General features: G+C 44.4%; 1 protein-coding gene and 1 long non-coding RNA gene across 9 annotated transcripts in view; one reads left to right on the forward strand and one right to left on the reverse strand.

The window, feature by feature from the left end:
• The window catches only part of TLE1 (TLE family member 1, transcriptional corepressor), an 88,018-nt gene extending 81,322 nt beyond the window's left edge, over positions 1-6,696 (reverse strand). For 2 of the 8 annotated variants that reach the window (XM_036113968.2, XM_036113964.2), the window contains exons 1-4: positions 5,362-6,696; positions 4,440-4,540; positions 2,937-3,000; positions 2,774-2,818 (exon numbers count right to left, since the gene is read on the reverse strand). In XM_036113968.2, coding sequence (XP_035969861.1) covers positions 2,774-2,818; positions 2,937-3,000; positions 4,440-4,540; positions 5,362-5,385 — 234 coding nt within the window. In that variant the 5' untranslated portion in view covers positions 5,386-6,696. Of the gene's footprint in view, positions 1-2,773; positions 2,819-2,936; positions 3,001-4,439; positions 4,541-5,361 lie in introns of those variants that run through there. The other 6 variants (XM_036113963.2, XM_036113961.2, XM_036113960.2 and 3 more) reach the window with 5 other exon arrangements.
• Positions 6,697-6,898: 202 nt separating this feature from the next.
• The window catches only part of LOC144380150 (uncharacterized), a 166,487-nt gene continuing 151,463 nt past the window's right edge, over positions 6,899-21,922 (forward strand). Inside the window, exon 1 of the long non-coding RNA XR_013443969.1 lies at positions 6,899-7,094. This is a non-coding gene — a long non-coding RNA (uncharacterized LOC144380150). The remainder of the gene's footprint in view (positions 7,095-21,922) is intronic.

Below are 21,922 nucleotides of genomic sequence, written 5' to 3' on the forward strand. Positions count from 1 at the left end.
AACCTGTCTTAATGTTACAGTAAAAAAAATTAAGTACCCATTACCATCCCTAGAGCACTGACTTTTCAGTAACCAGCACATATGGGAGCAGAGAAAGTGAGGGGAAGGCTTATCAGGAAGTGTTGACACAACATAAACATGGACTGTGGGCACCAAACCAAGTAAGGAAACCACAATTATACCATTCTCGATTTGGACGCGCTTCCACTTTAAAACTTCCAGACGGAAAAGTCGGTGGTGAGATTTGACACTGAAATCTCTAAAACTCACTCCTTCGACAAACCCGATGAAAGGTGGGGAGAGGGAGCGGTCACACTGCAGACAAATCTTAACAACATTAAAGCTCTCTCCGTGGAAAGTTTCCCCATTGCTGCATTTTTTTTTTCAGTAACAAAGATGTTGTCAGAAATGACAATTTTTTGTGTCCCCTGATGATGCCTTGCTAGCATTTGGTTATAAGCCATAAAGCAGGACTAATTTCAGCCTGTCAGGAGTCTCGCTAATGCCCAGTTTCCCCCCAGAGAGAATTCCTGTCAAATCTAATGAGAGCTCCAAAGGCCCTCTCTACAATATAATGAGCACTTAGGCCATGCTGGTGATCAGGCGGCAAAAAGCATCAATTTGAGCCTGGCTACACCCTGGGGGCCAGACGTCACCAGTTTTAATAAGAATTATGATTACTAGCTGCACCAAATGCCTCCTCAGAACTTATTATTAATGTGTGACATTCAGAAGGATGTTTTTCAAATGTAAGGCCACTTTAAACTGAATTACAGCACTGCTTTGCACACCACTCTAGTTAAGGGTCTGTCAGCATTTACAGTATAAACTAAATTTCAGGGGTCTTAACACCCTACTATGAAGAACATGGCATCTCTCAGCTTTTCACATTTTTCAAATTACTGAGCCAATTATACACAGCATATTATTAATGCATACTGGCTCATGGATGGACAATATTACCCACAAATGCCCAATAGTGTATAAAAACTCATTAGAAACCTATTTTCACACCATGGGGCTCCTGACCCTCCTCGCCCCTTCTTCCTTTTTCCTACTCGATAAAGAAGAGGTCATGTAACCATGTAACCTACAGGAACCCAGAAGAATTACACACCTCCTTTACCCCCCCAATAAATCCTATACCAGCATACAGCATCACACAGAGGTGGTGTTTCCTTGTAAAAGAGTTGGTGAAGTTATTAAATCCTCTGAGTTTATGAGTTTAAGAAAAAGCTCACTCTTCTCTTACCCTTCTAGAATTTTTGTTAGCAAAAAAATGTGCCTTTGGGGTAACTTAAAAGAAAAAACAAAGTGGCAGGTTACAACGCCTTCACCCAGTTTATTTGCATAATTCATTTAAATGACCATAGATGATCTGGCCCAATTACTATCAACAAGTTACAACTGCCTCAATCAGGCACAAGCCATTGAAACACAAAAAACAAAGGCACAAGCCCAACGTAATCTAGGCTACCAATTTTGCAAATCAGGATAAAATCAGCATTTTTAAAGGCCCAATTATATTATTAATGAAAGGCCTTGAACCTAACTATCCCTTTCCAAACACATATCTGAGAACAGATCTAGTGTACACGACTTAACATTATGAAATCTATGATGAATTAAAAATCAAAGAGTGTGGAGTTACAAAAGCAGAATTCAACTCTGAAACACACTTGCTTAATGAAAGTCTTTGAATATAAGGAAGATCTGAAGGCTGAACTAATCAATTTCTCCACTGTGCCCCAGCCGGTCAGCCATGCTCTTTAATTTAATGAAACAAGGGTTTGAGATGAAATAGCACATATACATCAAGTAAGAATTGTATTGTTGCACTTTGAAATGTGTCCAACTGTGCAACTTCATCTGATGATAATTTTTTAAGAGGCAATCGATTTCTAAAAGACTTATTGTACCAGCGTCTTGATGAAAAAGTGAATGTCAGCATATCTCCAGAATACTTACACCCTGCCATTAATGCTTTCTTTGGCAGACAATGACTACTCAATCGAGGGTCCTTTGGGCTGAGCAATCATTTAGCTTTTCTTCTCTTATGAGGTCCTTAGTGCCTTGTTCCAGCTCAATACTCTTTTTATACACCATTATAGTAGCCATAAGTGTGAATTTTATGGGAACTTGCAAACTCATAGTCATAGCTAGAGCTTTCCAGTCACTAATCTTTTCATGCTTTTAAAACCACTAGGACTGAAGCGACTCCCAACATATGCTGTGGCCATAAAAGAATGCTTTTTCACCTCCAAATCTGCATCAACTGAGAAATTTTCCAAAAAGATGTTTGCTAATAAGCCACTAATCTTGAGTGTCACTTTATGCAACCCTGAAGCATGAAGAGAACCTCAGTTAGTCATATACGATGTTTAACCTGCTTAAGGAACTCCTGAATATAAGACCACACTGCTGTCCAAACCAGCAAAAAAACAAGCTATTCTGAATTTCAGAACTCTACAGGATACCCAGGTCTTTCAAGAGGAGAATAAATCTACCCAGGTGGAAAAGTCAACTCAGAGACTCAATTTCTATCAGCCTAGAAACAGGTTGGTTCACATTTCCAAAGCACCTCTCACCTAGTCATTTAAAGATTTGTAACTGTCAAGAAGCGACCCTTCTGCAAAATACTACCACCAACTCACAGGAAGGGAAACCAAGGCAAGAAAACAGCATACAAATCCCCCCACCACTGAGGACAAAGCCAGTTTTATGGAATCATGACTGATTTCTCATTTCAACTAGAGATTTAACTAAAGCTTACCTGTTTATGCATTTCTATGTTTAATCCATATGACATTTCATAATACTGCAAAAAGAAAAAAAAACCAAGCATTTCGTTAACTCACGTTTTGCAATGCTAGGAACGGAACACATATTTGCTAATCTTACATGAAAAGGAGAAAAGTCTAATCTCTGATACCTACCATCACATAGTGCCTCTGCATTTCTGTCTTTTCACTTGCCAGTTTCTCACATTCCAATTTAAGGCTACAAAAACAAAACAGGCAACTTAATGTAAACATTATGTCACTTGTTTTAACATCTGCCTCACATATTTGCACTTCAAGTAAAAACACAGACCAATTTGGAAAAGCCATAAACTATCTAGGTAAACATGCAAAAGCTTTGTCCTTGCATTTTATAGAGAAAAGGGGTCAGGTGAACGGGACAGGGTCTCCATTCAGCTACTATTCTTTTTCTTCTTGGTGCATACCTGGTCAGATGCCAAGAATGAAAAATCTGTCAAAACCTCTGATCTACCCAGAAGACTGATTTCTCCTCCTGCTCATCTGTTCACTCCTACTTCCCTGCACCAGTTTGCTCCTTTGGACTCCATTAAAATCTGGCCTTTGCACAATTTTCAGCGTCAGACATAGGCTTGTCCCATCTCTGCCAACTCAAACAGTCTCTAGGTTTGAAAACTGTACTTGTAAAGTTACTTCTACAATTGTTGGTCCCTTTTAAAATCTTCGGTTTTTAAATCCCTGCCAAAATATGTGAAGTAGCTACTGCAATAAAGTGGGTTGAAGTCCTCCCTGCTTGGTAAACAGTGTGGGCAGGTATGCCTCAAGTTCCAGAGATGATTATCTTCAAGCAGACAAAAGGTCAATAATCAGAAAAACCTCTGACAAAATAAGAAAATTCACACCCAAGCATCTGTGTGCTTGTTCTCAAGCCTGACAAAAATAAAAACTGTCATTACACAGTTATTTCTTAGCTCTAATCAGTGAAGACTTCATAGGAACAAGAGAAAAAACTAATATCTCCAGAAAATTTACAATCACTTTTCATTTACAAACCTTTTGAAGTAGGTCTCATCAGATGAAGAGACTAAGCTGGGATGTATATAAATGAGACCCCAGTCCCCTGTCCTGCCCAAACCAACCCAGAGTGACGCCAAAGAAGGGGAGCTTTCCCTACACCTATCCACCTCCCTCTTCACCACCAATGATGGGCACAGCTAACAGCATCTATAGCCTTCCATAACGAACTTTGCCTCAGACAACACAATCCTCTAGTATGGCAAAGAGCGATTTCAACACCGGCTCTGCCTCCCTAAACCTGCACTCCAGGGCTGGGGCATCGATTGAACCAAGGTTTCAGCTCAGCCTGTTGCAAAATAAATAAACGAAGTGCAAATATTGACGGTTCTCATGCAACTTCTAAATACTCAAAAAAAAAAAGACTCCTTGGAACCGCAGCAAACGGGCAAAAGGGAAACAATGGTAGGAGGAGGAGACTAAAGAAGAGGCGGCCCGGGAAGAACCTGGAAAGGGGGTAACATGAATGACAGGTCTTAACTGCGACTCCACACGCCACCGCCTGGACGCAAGTACTAAGTACAGCCGCCACAGCCCCCAGGCTGCGCGAGGAGGGGACGGGGCTGCCCCTGGGCTACCACTCGCCCTGCGCGGCCGGACACGCACCTGTGATACTGGGCCTGCAGGAACTGGAATTCCTCTTTAATCCGGTCCAGGGACTCCGGGATAGTGAACTTGAAGGGCTGGCCTGCAGCCTGGTGCGGCGTCTGGGGGCGACCGGCGAGGGGAACCGAGGGACAGGGATGCGGGTACATAGATAAAACAGTTAAGTCAGAGGACGGAGAAGTGGGTGGGACGTAAGCAAAAAATAAAGTTAGAAGTGGCGGAAAACGGAACCCTGAACTCGAGTTTGCGTTGCACTTTATGCGGGAGAGACAGCGGACCCTCGCCGGATCCGGAGCCTCCAAAGATTGCAGGCCTCTTCCGTGCTCCAGGGCGGGTCGCAGTACATGCGCCCGGGTCACCGGCTCGAGGGACAGGGGCTCCCCAGCGGCCGGGGAAGACCAGGCCAAATTGTCGTCGTAGCCACCACCCCCTCCCCACGGGGGCGATAATGACCCCGGGAATCAGAGGAGAAAAACAACTCCTTAACGTTCCCGGTTCCCAGAGTCGCCGGGGCCACCTCCAGGCGCGCCGGAACGGGGGCCGCATTGACATGTAAATGGGCGAGACAAGAAACAAAGGGGGGGCGCCCTACCCGTCTCGGCGGGGGGGAGGTTAGGGGGAAGCTGTCGCTACGGGAAAGAAACCTCAGCCTCTCCGGGCGCCCCCGCCCGCCCTGTCTAGACGTCAACTCGGAGGGGGCCCAGAGTAAAGGAGAAAAATTGAGAGTTTCAGCTCACTCCCCACCACAGGAGGGGACGGTCCCGGACCTCCCCAGCCTTGCACCCCTAGAGGCTGGGGGGGGGTCCTCCAAAATGTAGCAGACACCCGTCTCCCTACAGCACCGGAAGAGCGCCTATCCCCACCCCACCCCACCCCCAACCCACTGCTCGGCCCCTCCACCCAGCACCCTGCCGCGCCTCACCGGGTGTCGGCTCTGCGGGAACATCGCTCTGGCGGCGGCCGTAGCTCTGTTTCCGGGCAACTCAATTCTCCGCTCAATTTCCAACTTTAATCCCGCCGAGGAAAATTAAGCCGAGAAGCCAGGCAGAAACCCGGAGCGCGGGGAGCGCGCTGGCCACGCACGCAAGCGCGCTCGGCGGGGCGCACCGGCCACTCGGCTGCTCCTGCTCCCGCCGGTGCGGGTTCCCTCGCTCAGGGCCACATGGCGGGGCACCCGGGGCCCGGCTGCACCAAGAACCTGCGCGGTGACGCCGGCGCCCAAGAAGAGCGCGCGGGGGCTGTGATCCAACCCGCGGGCCTCTGCTGCCCAGGCGGAGAGGTGGGGGCGCGGTGACTCCGGCCGCGCTCCCTTCGGCGATCCCCGTCCCGAGCAAACAAATCCAGGCGGGCTGCTTTCCTTCGTTCTTCTCCCGGTCCGCCTCCTCTCCCGGTTTTCCCCGCGGCGCCGGCCGCGGGCGAGGTGCAGGTGGCCCGGCGCCCCCGACTAACCCACACAAACAAACCTGGCGACGTTCGGGACCGACCGCTGCGGGTCAGGGCAGCGCCTTCAGCCGGGCGTTCGTGGGTTCCCGGGAGGCGGTGAGGAGCGAGGTCCGGGCGGCGGAGGTTCCGCGCCTGGCGCTCCGCTGCCTCAGCCCGGGCGGAGGAGCGCGGGATGACGACGAGGCGGGGAAAGTGCGGAGGGCGCGCCGGGAGGCGGCTCGGCACGCCCCGTGCGACCGACACTCGGTGTTCTCCGCGGTTGCACAAACCCTCCTGGCCCGGCGGGGCTACACCGCGGAGGGCAGTCCCGCAGCCGCCCGCCGCTCCTCGATCCCGGGGTGCATCCGGGCGCCGCGCCCCGCGCGCACTCGCCCCGCACGGCCGCACCGGACTCTTCCTCCAAGCCCCTTCCTGGGCCCTCTTTCTTTCCTTCCCTTCGTCTGCCTCTCTGCAAAGGGCGCTCCAGCCCGCTGCAAAGTTCTCTCACGACCCGGGGGGCGACATCCACGAGATGGTGGGGGGAAAAAAAGCAGGAGTGCGCTCCGCCGCTCGGCCTCCCTACCCGGCGGGCAAACTCCGCGGACCGGTCCGGAGTAGTCGCGGCGGGGTTTAGGTCGCCGCGGGCCGGCGGAGGTCCGGGCTGGCGGCACGGGTCCCGCCCGGCCGTGAGAGGGTGGGGGTGGCGCAGTCGGCTGCTTCGGGGACGCGGGGCACAGGGTACTCGCCGCTGCTGCTGCTCCTGCAGCCGCCGCTCCCGCCGCCGCCGCCGCCCGCGCCTCTCGCGCCGGTTACATTAACACGCGGTTTCACACTCCGGAGCTAACCAGCGCCGGCCCCGCCCAGCCCTGCGCGGGCGGGGGGCGGGAGCGCAGAGCCGGCGGGGGACGTGGGTTCGGGCGGTAGCGGAGGGGAAGCGGGGAAGCGTGCGCCAGCCAATCGCGTGCGCCATGCCCAACGTGGGGTGCTGACGCAACGCCTCCCCGAAGCCAATGGCAGCGCAACACTGGACGGGCCGTCCTCCCCCTCCTCTCCCACCCCACTCGCTTCCATCTCCGCCGTCTCCCCGGTCTCCCCTCCCACACCCCCCACCCCTCCTCCGCCAGCCGCGTCCTCCCGGGCTCGGTGAGGAACTGTTCCTGGAGGAGCCGCGGGACGCCGAAACCAGCCAATAGGAAGAGGCGAGACGCGGAGATTGGCACTGTGGATGGGAAGGTCGGTGGGAAGGAGAGCGGCGGGGCCGGGCTGTCAATCAAAGTAACGTGGGGCCGGCGAGGGTGCGCGCGGGAGCGCGCGAGCGGGAGGGACCGGCGAGTGTGCAGCCGCGGAAGCTGGGGCTCGAGTTTGCAAAAATCCTGCCACTTGTTCACTTTTCCCTTTAATGGAAATCCTCAGATCTCAGTGAAAGTAACTCAGAGGAGACTAACCGCGTAGTTTCTTATGGGGGGGGGGGTTGGTAGTTCGAGCCAAATGCGTCTTTCGGTGCTTGTCCCTTGTTTGATGCTCCTCTTTTGAAAGTGAGGTCACATTCAAAAATTTCTCTGAGGATTGTTTTTCCTTGAGCTGCCTTTTCGTGAGAAGGATTGGACTGTGCACTTGGTGGAAAATGCGGCAGCGCATTGGTTGGCGTACGTACACCGGCAGTCTAAGACTAGGCTTTTAATGCTCACGCCCCCCCTTTGCACCCAAGGTGGTAGGGATTGGCTTTTATTGGAGCATTTCAAACGACTTTGCAAAAAAGGTCGGCCTGCCTTCGTTTGGCGGGAAGGATACCCTAAGGTGCTCCCAGGGTAAGGCACGCACGTCCCAGTCGCAGATGCGAGGCTTTTGCCCGCGGCTCGAAATCTCTGGTCCGTCCTTGTCTTCGACTTCGCTGTCGAAGGGGTCGGGAGTAGGGAGTCGCTGAGAGTTTTAGGGGCCTCTCAGCAACATGACCGAGTCTGTTTCCAATTACTAAAAACAAAGGGAGACAATGGGATAAACCAGCTTGGAGACCTGGAACCTGTCTTGCCCGCCATTACCCCATACTTCGGGTGGTACCCCAGGGCTGAGCTGCGTGAGGAGCTAAATGGGAAGCGTTGGGTACATGACGTGGCTAAAATTCTTGTGAGTGGAACTTGACCTAAAAGGTATTTTGAAATTTTAAATAAATGGGGCATACTGTGTAAATCTCCAGTTTTTGTCTATTTCTCCAAATACACCACATAGCAGAAAACCTTCAGTGTTGCCGCATTTATACTTTTGTTTAAAGAACAGTTAGGTTGAGCTATTTCCATACGATTGGTGAGTGAATAATGCTGTTGTAGCCCAATGGTGTTGAGTTCTTCCGTAAGAAAGACACATCTTTGACAAACACTCATCCTACGTTGGAAGATACTTAACAAGTTTTGGGTATTAATAACCCTCACGTTCTCATTATTTTACTTTCAAGGGACTTATGGAAAGGCATTTATTTAAAGAGAAATACATTTTATTCGAAGATTTGCTTTCTCAGAGACCTTTTTCTTGAAATATTAAAAGAATCATTTTAGATAATACATTTCACTGTTGGGGTTGTTTTTAAATATGCATGATATTGATTTGTCTATAATTGCATCAATCCCAAATATCAATTATAAATGAAAAATTAAAGGAGCCATTTTAGCCAGCTTGTACAAGGCCACAGTAAATTCTTAAACAAGTTCGGCGTGTGGTTTTGCAGTGTTCTCATTAAGTGGGGTTGGGGAGGGGGTTACAGTATTCCTTTTGCTAACATGAAGAATGAAAAGGAAGCAAGCACTGTCCCTCTTTCCTAAGTTAAATTGAGTGATGACTGGAGCTGGCTTTTTCCACATAGAGGACTTTTTGAAATAGTATGATTCATGGGCAACTAAGTTTTTTGTCCTTTGGCAACCTGCGTTCCTTGAAATCTTCATCTAGTGACTGGGCCCTGTGTGTCAGTCTGTGGTCAGTTCATCCCATAATCAGCTCCAGGACTGTGTAGAAGGAACTTGGATGCCACAGATAAGCCTGTGCATGCTGTGTCAGCTGGGGCAACTGACACTTTTGCCTGGCTTACCCAAGCTTTAGTTTGATTCACTGGCACACACTGGTAATTGGGTTTAAACAGAGAAATTAAAACGGGGTATTTTGAGAAAGGAGCCTTCTAAATTTCTTATAATGTAGTATCTGGAGAAAAGAAGGAGTAATGATTTTAAAATTGGAAGACCTTTAATTGTGTGCATAAAGATGGTTGGTTTTCGAGTGCATCCCATCCTCTTTGACAGAGGGAGAAGGCTGGGCCCCTTTTCAAGGTCATATTTTCTCTGTGATTCTCATGCTGTAATAATTATACTACAAAACTCTCATCAAACTGCATTACAAATGATGGTGTTTAAACAATCAAGTAGCTTTAATCTTACGTTTTAAATAAATAATATATGTGCAGATTGTCTACAGCCTGTTTAAAAAAAAATAATCCTACTCATGAAATCTATCATTTTAGTCTTCTATTTAAAGTCTGTTAACCATAATCTTTTTTACCTTTAACATATTCGTATGTTGATGATGTTTTTCCATGAAATGATATTAAGTACTCCACTTCCATAGAAAATTATCTCTGAAAAAAAACAATCCCCTCTTTATCCTCTGCAAAGAAACAAGAAGATTGCCAGATTGTTTATCTTTGATGCATATGGGTCTATTTCCATTCATTTGTTGCTGACTATCAAATTTTCAACTCAACCAATGGCATAAGTCACTACAAAAACTAGATGTTATATATCGTATAGGTTCTAGACATAATAGAAAAAACTATGGATGCTGGTCATGGAAATTATGCATCTTTTATTTTTTTTTATTTTATTTTTTTTAAAGATTTTATTTATTTATTTGAGAGAGAGAGAAAGAGAGACAGAGAGCACGAGAGGGAAGAAGATCAGAGGGAGAAGCAGACCCCCAGCCGAGCAGGGAGCCCGATGCAGGACTCGATCCCAGGACTCCAGGATCATGACCTGAGCTGAAGGCAGTCGCTTAACCAACTGAGCCACCCAGGCGCCCAATTATGCATCTTTTAAATCTATTACTTTTTTATTTGAAATGAGTATGTCAATTTCTGAAGATCACTTGTTATTTTCTCTTCCTTTTAGCTGTGAGTTATTGCTTATACATTTTATCATTTGACTTTTTTTTTAACTGAGAGTTTTATTAAACCCATGAATGTAGGGTCCAGAAGAATTTTCCCAGCATTGCTTTATAACCTTTTCCCCCAGCCCTTTACCAAAAGGAAAGAGCAGGATGGGCGTGGGGCATGGAGGAGAGAAAGCAAAGAAAGAAAAAAAAAAAAATCAGTAGCAGATCCATGCAGCAGTAAAACCTCAAATAAAATCACATCCAAAGAATCTCTTGCGGTTTCACACAATATGGTAAAATTAGAGATTGCAGGAAACCAACTAAATTAAACTGGGAGCATTTGAAGAGAAACGAGTAGAGTTTATGAAAATGACACATTGACTGACCAGTATGGTTTTTTATCAACAATTTCTTTGTTAAGATGCAGATCAAAGGAACCTGCATATGTTTTCATTTTGTTCTAACTAGAAAATTACATCCAGATGTTTAATAGACATTTGGTTGGTTTTTCAGCATTGATTAGATATGTTGGTTCTGTTTGCTTACAAGTGTAGCCGGATCATTAGCTAATGCAAAGAAATGTTTGCTGTGAGTTGCTAATTAGGGCTTTTGGAAACCCTCCATGCTCAAGAACAATTTGTACAGTGGCCAGATGAACTTGAGGGACTTGAGGAAGTTGTTTTCCCTTCTCTGTTAGGGTGGGGAGAAGCAGACAGCCCCATTCCCTAATCTCCCTTTGCCTACGGGGATTGGGATGCTATCCCTGAGGATTAGAGTGCAAATAAATTAGGAAGAGACCACACAGGCACTCCCAAACACAGAGATAAATGTGCCTTTTCTGGAACAACCACCATGTTGGGGGGGTGGGGTGTGTGCGGGAAGCTAACATCTAAAATGCTGAACAGTAACATGTGGAAGATGCTCGGTGCTAATGTTATCAAATACACAGCCTTTTTAAGTATACTTTAGAGACAGATGGGAAAGCCCTTTATGATAAACGAGTGTACTTGAATTCATTACTGTAGTACTTATAATTAAAAATGTCTCCTTTGCAATTTCAGTACTTCTGCAGGGTACAAGAGACCAAGCTTGGGAAGGGGAAGGCTGGGGCTAGTGAAAGGGACAGAGGGAGTGGAATTTTGGATCTGAGGATGAGCCTGGGAGGAAATGCAGTGTTTACTTTCACAGCCACTCATTTGTTTACCTTGTTAAAGCCCCAAAACTTGTAGGAGATTAGCCATTCACATGGTATTCAAATAAAGTGTTTGAGAATTTGAGGCACCAGGCGGATACACTTCTTAGCCGGCCAATCACGTTTTTTAAAAACACTTGGCCTGCAGACGAACACCACCTCGGTGGAGGCTGCACTTTTGTTTATTTAAGTCTGTATTTCTAGAGAGGTACCAGTCCAAAATAGCCTGTGTCCATAAGCTATCAGAGAAGTGCAGTCACAAATGCCACTGGAACATTTTCTCCCACATATTAATGCCCCCTTCTAGGCCTGTTTAGATCTTATGCACATGGATGGCACACTCCTATGCGTTCATGTAGATTCATGATTAGTTTTCCTTGAAATGGTTCAAGCAGAGGGCCTTTCTGTCAGAGCTCTCCAAGTCCTTGGGGAGCTGCCCTTGAAATGCAAAGACAGTATTTTGGGGCAAGATCAGACATTTCCTGGAGCTCAGAGCATAACATACCAGTGTGTCTCAGTGAAGTTAGCAAGCCCCTGCCTTTTTTTAACCCATTCTAAAGTCTGATAAAAGTTGAGATAATAACATTTTTTTTGTTATTCTTTCAGTTTAGCATTTAGCTCAACAGAAGCCAGAGTCATTTGGTAGGCAAAAGGAAGTTAAAGGAAGCACCTTTGCTGGTCCTTCCTTACATGTTCACATAAAACAAGAGCTGACCTTGACCCCTGAATGCTGTCTGGGATGGCCCACCTTGCTGCAGACCCTGGACTTGCTAGATCAACATTAAAACAGGACACCTCTCCTTTGACCTTAAAAGCTTTTGTTTTGGCAATATCGTTTAAGTACCTTTTCTTCTTGAAACTAGCAATCGCTTTGAAGAGTTGAAGCTGGAGTTCAGCTTAGCTGTGATCTCTTGGTGTTCCTCATGGTTGAAGGCAGGTCTCTGGGAATAGATAAGGAGCTAGAACGCTAGGCAGTATTCCAGATGTCTTTTTAGTCTCTATTCTAGGCCTAGATGAACCAGTCAAATGACATAAATACAGAACGTTAGGACATTTCACAAGACAGCTGGCCTGTGCTCTATTAAAAAGTCAATGTTAGGGCTACCTGGCTGGCTCAGTCATTAGAGAATGCAACTCTAAATCTCAGGGTCCTGAGTTCAAGCCCCAAGTTCAGTGTGGAGCCTACTTTAAAATAAACAAACAGGTGCCTGGGTGGCTCAGTTGGTTAAGCAACTGCCTTTGGCTCAGGTCATGATCCTGGAGTCCCGGGATCGAGTCCCACATCGGGCTCCCTGCTCAGCTGGGGGTCTGCTTCTCCCTCTGACCCTCTTCCCTCTTGTGCTCTCTGTCTCTCATTCTCTCTCTCTCAAATAATAAATAAAATCTTTAAAAAAATAATAAAATAAAATAAACAAACAAATAAATAAAAATAAAAAGCCCGAGTTACGGGTATAGGGAAGGGAATAGGGAGGACTGTTCCCTAAAAACAAAGGCATATGATGGAAATGTAATATGTGAATCTTTATTGGCTCCTTGTTTAAAAACAAAACAAAACAAAACAAACCAGAAAAACAAAAAACCCCAACAACTATGAAAAACTTTCTTGGGCAATTTGAATGTGGACTAGATATTAGGTAATATGGAATCATGGTTAATTTTCTTGATGTGAGAAAATTGTGGTTGTGTAGGAGGATGTTGTTCTGAGAAGATTCTTGGTAAAGCCTGTAACTTCAAATGATGTCTGTAACCGCAAATAAAAAGTGTGTGTGCAGAAAGAGAAAGCAAATTTGCTGAAGGGTCTACCGTCACAGAATTTAGGGATAGAATCTGTCACTACTCCTTTTAGTATTTCAACTTTCCTGTATGTTTGAAATTTTTCATGATAGAAAGTGGGAAAACCATTTCAGGGTTAGTGTTACATCTTTTTCACGTGCCAAAATGGAAATTTCCTTTATAGTTAAAAGATTGTTTCATGATGTTTCTAGTTTTAAAAAGTATGAAAAAAAATGGTGTTGTGTTTGTTTATTTTTTTCTCTGATCATGGAAAAGTTGTCCTACTAATAACCAAAGGATTACCCACTCTGCTCTGGCTCTTTTAGTTCTTTTAGTTTTTATGTTATTTTTGTTTGTTTTCTCTGTAGTCTTAAATGACCCTTAGTTATCAATTAATATTAAATGGAAATCTTTAAATAAATTAACACATTACATTAGCAATCCTCTGATGCATCGTTTTTTGGGCCATCAAGCTCAGAATTACCAGAAAATCTACTATAAAACAAAAAACAAAACTTTATATATTAAAAATAAGGTAGCAGCAAATAAATTTTAATTTCTTAATTCCCATTATAAATAGTGGTTCTACCGGCCTTTTCATTGCTTGAGCCTCACAGTGAAATTTATAAATTGTTGGTTTAATTTTGGAATTTCCTTAATATTTTGAAATACAATGCTGAAACAGATGATTGCTCTGTGTACTAAGCTTTGAATATTAATCTTGAAAGAAATGAAAATAGCACTAAATCTCGGACACTGGTGTTATGCTCATCTAGAATCACAGAGGCACATATTTATGATGTGCTAATAAATAAGTAGTTGCCCCCAAAAAGTCGTGAAAAGTGACAAGGCATAATCTAAGAGTTGACAGTTGGAAGGTCCCATCTATCTTTTCTTTTTCTTTCATCGTAGCTGTTTCGCGTGTTTTTTGTTTTTCCTATCACCATTATGTTTATTGAAAGGAAAAATTTCTGTGACAGTGGTAAGCAGATTCTGGTTGTGTGTGAACAGATTAAATCCACAACTTTCGGCGAAAAACTTGAGTACCTTACAGGGAGGCGAATAGGAAGATACAGGGCAGCCGGGACTTTTCACACACTGACTAATCCGTCCATCCAATATTTCTAGCCATCATCCACCTAAGCAACGATTGTGTAAAATGAAAATGATAAAAATTAACAGCTTCACCCTGCAGAAAAAGCCCCCAGGGGACAGAGTTCCCATTCTGGTTTTCCCCATTAACAGCCTCCACACTTCAGAAGAACTGGCAAGCTACAATTGGCACTTGAAAAAAGTGTTACAAAACACTGACAAGTATTAGAGGAATGTTGATTAATGTAAACAGCCTGCCTCAAGGAATCATACCTTTCTTAGGAAAACTGGTTTTCCAATTAGCATTTCTACGGAGACCGGTATCTCCAGGTAACTCCGGGGAGGGTTTCAAGAAGTTATTTGCCTTTGTTGGGGAGAGGGGGTGTCGTCATATTTACATCTTTAATTTCTGAAAACTCAGAAAAAGCAGTTGATAGGTTAAAAAGTCAATGGACCTTAAAAAGGAAGGAAATTCTGACACGTGCTACAACGTGGACCAGCCTATAGGACATTATGCTCAGTGGAATAAGCCAGACACAGACAAATACTGTATGATTCCATTTAGAGGAGGCACACAGAGTAAGCAAATTTGTTAACAGGAAGTCAAGTTGCCAGGGGCTGGGGAGGGGAGGGAATGGGGGAGTTATTGCCTAATAGGTACAGAGTCTCGGTCTTGCAAGATGTCCTCTGGATGGACGGTGGTGATGGCACCACAACCATGTGAATGTACTTAATGCCACTGAACTGTGCTTAAAAAGGGTGAAGGGGCGCCTGGGTGGCTCAGTTGGTTAAGCATCCAACTCCTGATCTCGGCTCAGGTCTTGATCTCAGGGTTGTGAGTTCGAGCCCCACATTGGGCTCCATGCTGGGTGTGTAGAGCCTACTTAAAAAAAGTTTTTCTTTTTTTATTTAATTTACAAAATGGTTAAGATGATACATTTTATGTTATGTGTATGTTACCAGTCTCTTTAAGTCAATAGGATTCCTTTCTTTGGTCATGCACCAGTTTCACAGTGGATTCTCATCCTGTTAATTTCCTAAATTTGTGGGTACCCTTGCTTATTGAGCACTTACTATGTGTCAGACATTCTTCTAAGTGCTTTATTTGTTTGTATCACCTCATTTAACCCTCACATCATTTCTATTAGGTAAGTACCATTACCATCCGTGTTTTATTGACAAGAAACCTGAAGCCCAGTACTTTCCCAGAGTCGCAGTTGGGAGGGCTGGTTTTGAACCCCAGCACTTGGGAGAGCTCACTAGGAGCCATGTTCCACAGCTGAGTACTTAGGTACCATTTCTCACTCTCCTCTCATGGATTACATCCCTCATTGACCTACTGCTAAAAAAACGTTTATATGTATTTTGCCCACAAGTTTGGTAGGATTTCTCTCAGCACTTTGGAGGTAAGGTTGATGCTTTAAGAATTTATATCCCTGCAAACAGAGCTCACAGCTGCCTCGGGGCTCTGGAATTGTGCCCGCCAGCAGGGAAACACAGCCACTTTCAGTCATGTGCTTTCTGGCAGCACCCAGTCCATACCCCAGATTGCAAAAGCAGCAGCAGAGGAATGAGGGAGACCGTGAGTCCTAACTCGATTAGGACATCAGGGCAAATTGTGTTTATTTACAGCTTCACAAATGATAACATTTTTAAAAATAAAAATACAAAATTGGGGGGGGCATAGGTAGTTCTGTGATTAATAGTGGTTTGAGATGTCCTGGTAACAGTAGACATGTAGTCAGGGCCCTGATAACACATCTGGAAACATTTGGCCTGTTGAATGTGAATTGATTTATTCCTAGCCTCCAAAGCCCTCTTAAAATCAATGGCTTTCAAGGATCTTTGACCAGGACCATAGTAAGAAACACATTTTTTTAAATCTCAGTCTAGTTCTCGGTCTTTTGCACATGCACATGCACGCACACACAGGTCACAAGCATACTTTACAACACCTCGTTTAAAAACACTGCTTTCAATTATGCAGTCGTACTAGTGAGGGTTCTCCAGAGAAACAGAACCAGTAGGGGACCGAAGTTAGGAACTGGCCGAGAAGTCCCACCATCTGCCATCGGCAAGTTAGAGAACCAAGATAGCCAGTGGTATGATCCAGTTCATGTATAAAGGCCTGAGAAGAGAGGGACCACTGGTATAAAGTTTTGGAGTCTGGAGGCAAGAGGACCAGGAGCTTCACATTCCAGCTCAAGAAAAGAGGAGAGTTTGCTGTTCCTCCACCTTTTTGTTTTATTCGGGGGGCCCCTAATGGATTAGATGACGCTCACTTGCAGTCGTGAGGCCCACTGAACACCTGAAACTGATATGCTACATGTTAATTATGTCTCAATTATAAAAAGGCCTAGTGCCCTTTTCATAATGAAAAGGACCAGCAAAAAAAAAAAAAAGAAAAAAGAAAAAAAAAAGCTAATCTCCGGAAACACACCCACATACACACCTAGAAATCATGTTTTACCAGCTATCTGAGCATCCCTTAGCCCAGTCAAATTGACATAAAGTGAACCATCCCAGCTATACAATTTTTAAATTTGATTAACACCTCTGGCTTACAGAAAGTCATGAACCCCAAAACTATAATCAATAACATTAGGACAGATTGTTTCTTTCCTTTACACTTTTTACAACAATAAATCATAATCCCTGCCTTTAAGTCAGTCATAGTTCCAAATCAGTAGGATTCAAAGCTCTTCAGGGAATTTCCTGCATATTCTTTTGTCACTCCCTGCTCTGCTGGCCCTTTTCTGCCTCCTCCCCTCCCCTCTCTGCATCCCCATCCCAGCATCCACATCCCAGGGTACCCCTCACCCATCTCCCTGCCCACACCCACCCCCAAGCCTAGAAACAAAAACAAAAACATAAAAAGAGAGTACCAGGCTCAGAGACAGAGGGTCCTAAAATGGAATTCCTATCTGCTTCTTACTATATGAGCTTGGGCAAACCACTTGCCCTCTCTGGGCCAGTTTCCTCACTTACAAAATCAGGATGATAGCAATGGGTTTCTCATGGTGGTTGCTAGACTGAATGAGATGAGCTGAGCTAACAGTATAGTCCTTAACACAGCGGTTGGCCCTAACCGCCTGGTTCCCTTTCCCTTTTTTTTTGCCTGGGACTTAATGAAGACCCTTCCCCTAGCAGCTGGGGAAGTACCACCCTGCTACGATGCAGCCTGGAAAATCACAGAGCAGCATGGATTCCCAAGGCGTTTTCTGTGGGACTCTAGTCTGGGTCTGGTCATGGCCCAGTCCTCTGGGGCTCAAGAAGTACATCATCATGGTGTTTCTTGGGGACAGGATAACTGGATCTCAGGGAAAGGCAGGAGCCACTGACCTTGAATGCCCTCCCCCTCACCCCCTACCACTACATTCATAGGCTGTTTCATACTCAAGAAGAAATAACACTAATACACGTATCTTTTTGGAAGTTAAAAATGGAATTTGAGGTGGGAGCGCTTTGAAAAATAATGAACAACAGTTCATCACAACATACGACGGTTGCTTTTGGCGGCTAAATGACCCGGGCTGCCCCTTTAGATAATATAATAAGAAAAAAACGTGGCTAACCAGTGAGAGCTTAATGGAATTAGGTCTCACATATGCTCCTCTTGAATGTCACACCATCTCACCCAACAAATATGAAGTTGTGCGTTGGAAAGACCTTGAGAAACACATATAGAAATTAGGAAGTCATTTAGATATTAATGGAACTTTTTTTAGGAGTGTGGTCTGGTCTAGGATTCTTTTTGAACTGGGAACTTCCACTTTCCTCCCAGAGACTTTCCTTTCACATCATCTATTTTATTAGCAATGGCCGAGGTCTCTCAAATTTGTGAATAAGGTTTAGTGAGAATTGATGAGCCCTGTCTAAGTAAGAATCCTAATGGCCGTGGGTTGCTGTTATATGGTAGAAGTCAAACTCAATTATCTTTAAATTCAACAATTCTGTGTCTACCAAGAGACTATTTAGGACCTCTTCTATGTGTCTTTCTTCATTTGAAATCTTTCATTTGAAATCAGCATACTTTAGAAAGATGGAAAAAATTGAAATATAAAACCTGTGTTTATGAGAAGAGTGAGAGAAAAGAAGAAGTGGTTTTTCTCTCTAGGTGTGGCTATTTCCAGTCTGGAAAAATCAGACCATCAGGTAAACAGTCTTGGCTACTCAAATTAGGCTTTAAAAAAAAAAGAGAGAGAGAAAGAGAACCTTATGATTTATAAGACATAGTATATTTAGCATTGCTGTATATGTATACCAATCCTATCGGCTTTCCCTCCCCCATGGCAGCCATTTCAGGAAAAGTTCTGTTTGGGAAGATAGAACAAAGCCTATCTTTATGCTGTGAACAGTACTGAGCTCCCAGGATTGGAGGAGGGGAGATGGAGAAGGAATAATGAACATGCAGAAGGTGGTACTTAGTTCTTTTTAAATTTCACTCAATAAGAATTCCTTCAGTGTCATATGGGGAGGCATATTAAGGATTTGCAATCTGCCAACTGTTATCCAATGTCTTCAAACAGGTCCTTCAAAATATACCCCTCTTTTTCAGTAACTGTGTTCACATAATAATGTTCATTCACAGGCATTAGGATGAGCATGGACTGGAAGGTCCATAACTGCACTGGGCTAGAATTAGGAGATTTTTTTTTTTAAGATTTTTTTATTTATTCATTCGAGACACAGAGATACAGAGAGAGAGAGCATGAGCAGGGAGAGAAGCAGAGGGGGGGAGAAGCAGACTCCCCGCTGAGCAGGGAGCCCGATGTGGGGCTTGATCCCAGGACCCTGGGATCATGACCTGAGCCGAAGGCAGATGCCCAACCATCTGAGCCACCCAGGCACCCCAAATTAGGAGATTCTTTTCTAGGCATGAAGTATTCTCATTTCCATCACCCCTTTGGGTTGAGTATAGCAGCCAAGATGGTGGTGGGGAAAGGTATGGGTGGGGAGAGGGTGTTCATTGTGAGTGGAAGAGGTTAAGGCTGAGAATGTTGATTTCCAGTGCAAAAAGAGCCTTCCTTCTATGAACCCTATCATTCACGTTTCTTGAAAAATGTCCTGATAAGATAGAATACTGTATAGTTCAATAATCTCAACAGATATCCAATAAGAATCTCAAGCTAAATTTAGTTTCAATGAGTTTAGCTCAGTGGTCTATGTAGAAAGCAAAAGCAACAGTTCTTCCATATGTAAAAGGAATCAGTAGGGAAATAGCCTCTTGTTAGGACCCAGAAAAGTGCAAATCATTTACAGTTTGGTAGTGATGGCCTCCAGCAAGCCTTTAAAGGGAATGGAACTTCTTTGGTGGAGCAGGGTTTTTTCCCAGCAACAACTCTTAGGGGCTAATGCCCTACTCATAAAGCTCCAGCTATAGACCTCATACTGTGGGCTTTTGGTCCTTAGGCAGACATTTTCTAGTCCCTTAATTATTAAGACTTAGGTGCCCCACGTCTCATTTTGGGGGCAGTTAATGGAAGTTAAAAATTTTGAAGCATAATCCATTCCAAGTAATAAGTTATTAACCAATATGTTTATTTAGATATACACTAAAAATACAGTTCTCTTCTAGCCATTGAAGACATAAGGAACTATATAAAAGTCAATTCTTCTTTCAGAGAGTGTAAGTATATCTGGGAAATAAAAACTAATATTTTAAATGATGAGTAATTAAGAATAAGAATAAGAAACTCTGGAAGATGGTCCATGCTAAGGGTCAGAAGAGTGTTACAGTCAGTGAGCCCTGTACCTGGAGATGACATGAAGGCCTTCAGTACCTCATGTTAGGGACCCATATTCTCTCAGCTAGCACTGAACCTGGACGCTACTATCCTCTTGGTAGGGCAAAACCAAATACTGACATATTTCATTCTCTCATACAAATTAAGGCTAATTTTACTAGCAGAAAATAACTCTTATATTTACGCAATCTAGAATAGAAACAATTGGGTACATCTTCATGAAAAATAATCTGGCTATTCAGCTATGCCTGGGTGACTCTTTCTGAGCATTTCCAATAATAATTGTGTTCTACTCATTAATTCTTTCCAAATGCTCACTTAGCACTAAAGGTGTAAAAACTAATGGGATGAAAATTTAAGTTAAAAAATTCTATCCATTAACTTAACTTGGGCTGCAGTTGGTGGAGAGAGGGCCCGGGAAGACTGTCACTACTCTATTGTAGCAATCAATTTCTTTGGCTCAGCTCCAGAACAGTAGCATCCCCTGAAGCAGAGTTTGGGGACCGCTTTCAAACTATAGCAGTGGTCAGAGGGAATTTTAGTACCGGCAGGTTGGCAGGTTGAAGGAAGATGCCTTTTGGCACCTTCATGGTCGCCATTACCATCATTACCACCTTCTAACCATTGTTCCTGAGTTCACTGTTCTGAGTACTTTACATATGAATTCATCTATTCCTCACAATGACTCTGAAGTCACTACTGTTAACACCTGATGGTTAATCTTATGCATCATCTTGACTGGGCTAAGGGAGATGCCCAGAGAGCTGGTAAAACATTATTTCTGGGCGTAACTGTGGCAGGATTTCAGGAAAGGATTAGCATTTGAAGCAGACTGAGTAAAGAAGATTGCCCTCACCCGGTGTGAATGGACATCATCCAGTCAGCTCAGGCCTTGAATAGAACAACAAAGGTAGGACGAAGGGCACATTTGCTGTTCGCTTGATCTGAGACATCCATTCTTACATCCTGCCCTCTTACAGCACTGCTGGTCCTCAGACTCCGACTGGGATTTACACCGTCACCACTCCCACCACCTCTACCATGGTCTCATCCTTGTTCACTCTTTGGCCTTCAGCTGAGAGTTATACCATCAACTCTCTTGGTTCTCAGGCCTTTAGAATCCGACTGAATGACACCACCAGCTTTGGCTTGCAGGCGGCCTTCTCAGCCTCCATAATCACATGAGCCATTTCCTGTAATAATTCTCTCCCTCCCTTCCTCACCCCATATATCTCCTATTGGTTCTGTTTCTGTAGAGAACCCTGATGAATACATCTCCATTTCACAAATGGGAAACTGAGCCCCAAATCTCACAGCTAGTGAGTGGCAGAGCCACGTTGCAGTCAGCGTTCTTAGCCCGGATGCCGGCCGCCTCTCAGGTGGATTACTGACCACCCCTTCAGCTAAGGCCAAACCTCTGGGTTTAACTGAAGGAGCTGGACTTAAAGCAGTCCAGTTTGGAGATGTTAGGAGTTCCTGTCACCCAGAAGCATCAGAAGAACCATAAAAGGAAGAGATCTCTCTTGAGCTCACCAACAGCAGCAATATAGGAGTGGCACATTTTGGGGCAGGTACAAGATTTGTTTGGATGATCAATATCTGCTCTGATTCTTCCCTGGCATCTTTTTTTCTTTTTTTTCTTTTCTTTTCTTTTCTTTTCTCTTTTTCTTTTCCTTTCCTTTCCTTTCCTTTCCTTTCCTTTCCTTTCCTTTCCTTTCTTTTCTTTTCTTTTCTTTTCTTTTCTTTTCTTTTCTTTTCTTTTTTTTCTTTTCTTTTCTTTTCTTTTCTTTTCTTTTCTTTTCTTTTCTTTTCTTTTCTTTTCTTTTCCACTAAGCTTTTTATTTTAATTCCAGTATAGTTAACATACAGTGTTATATTCCTGGCATCTTTTTCTTCACTTCTGGCCCTTAAGGAAATCGAGACAGCTTATAGCAAGTCTTGTTCTTTCCAAGGGCCTCGTAGTGTCTTTTGGACCTAGTTTGGGTGAGCAAATGTGGGCTTTACCTGAGGCAAGGAAGAGTAAACATGTTTGGAGAGTATGCCTGGAATTCTATCCCCCTCTTGTCACAAATGATAACTCTGAGGGAGTCTAGGAGAAGTCACATTTCTGCCCCCTTTCTATCCTCTTC

This window comes from Halichoerus grypus, chromosome 14 (genome assembly GCF_964656455.1).
Source record: "Halichoerus grypus chromosome 14, mHalGry1.hap1.1, whole genome shotgun sequence".
In the NCBI taxonomy this organism is placed as follows: domain Eukaryota; kingdom Metazoa; phylum Chordata; class Mammalia; order Carnivora; family Phocidae; genus Halichoerus; species Halichoerus grypus.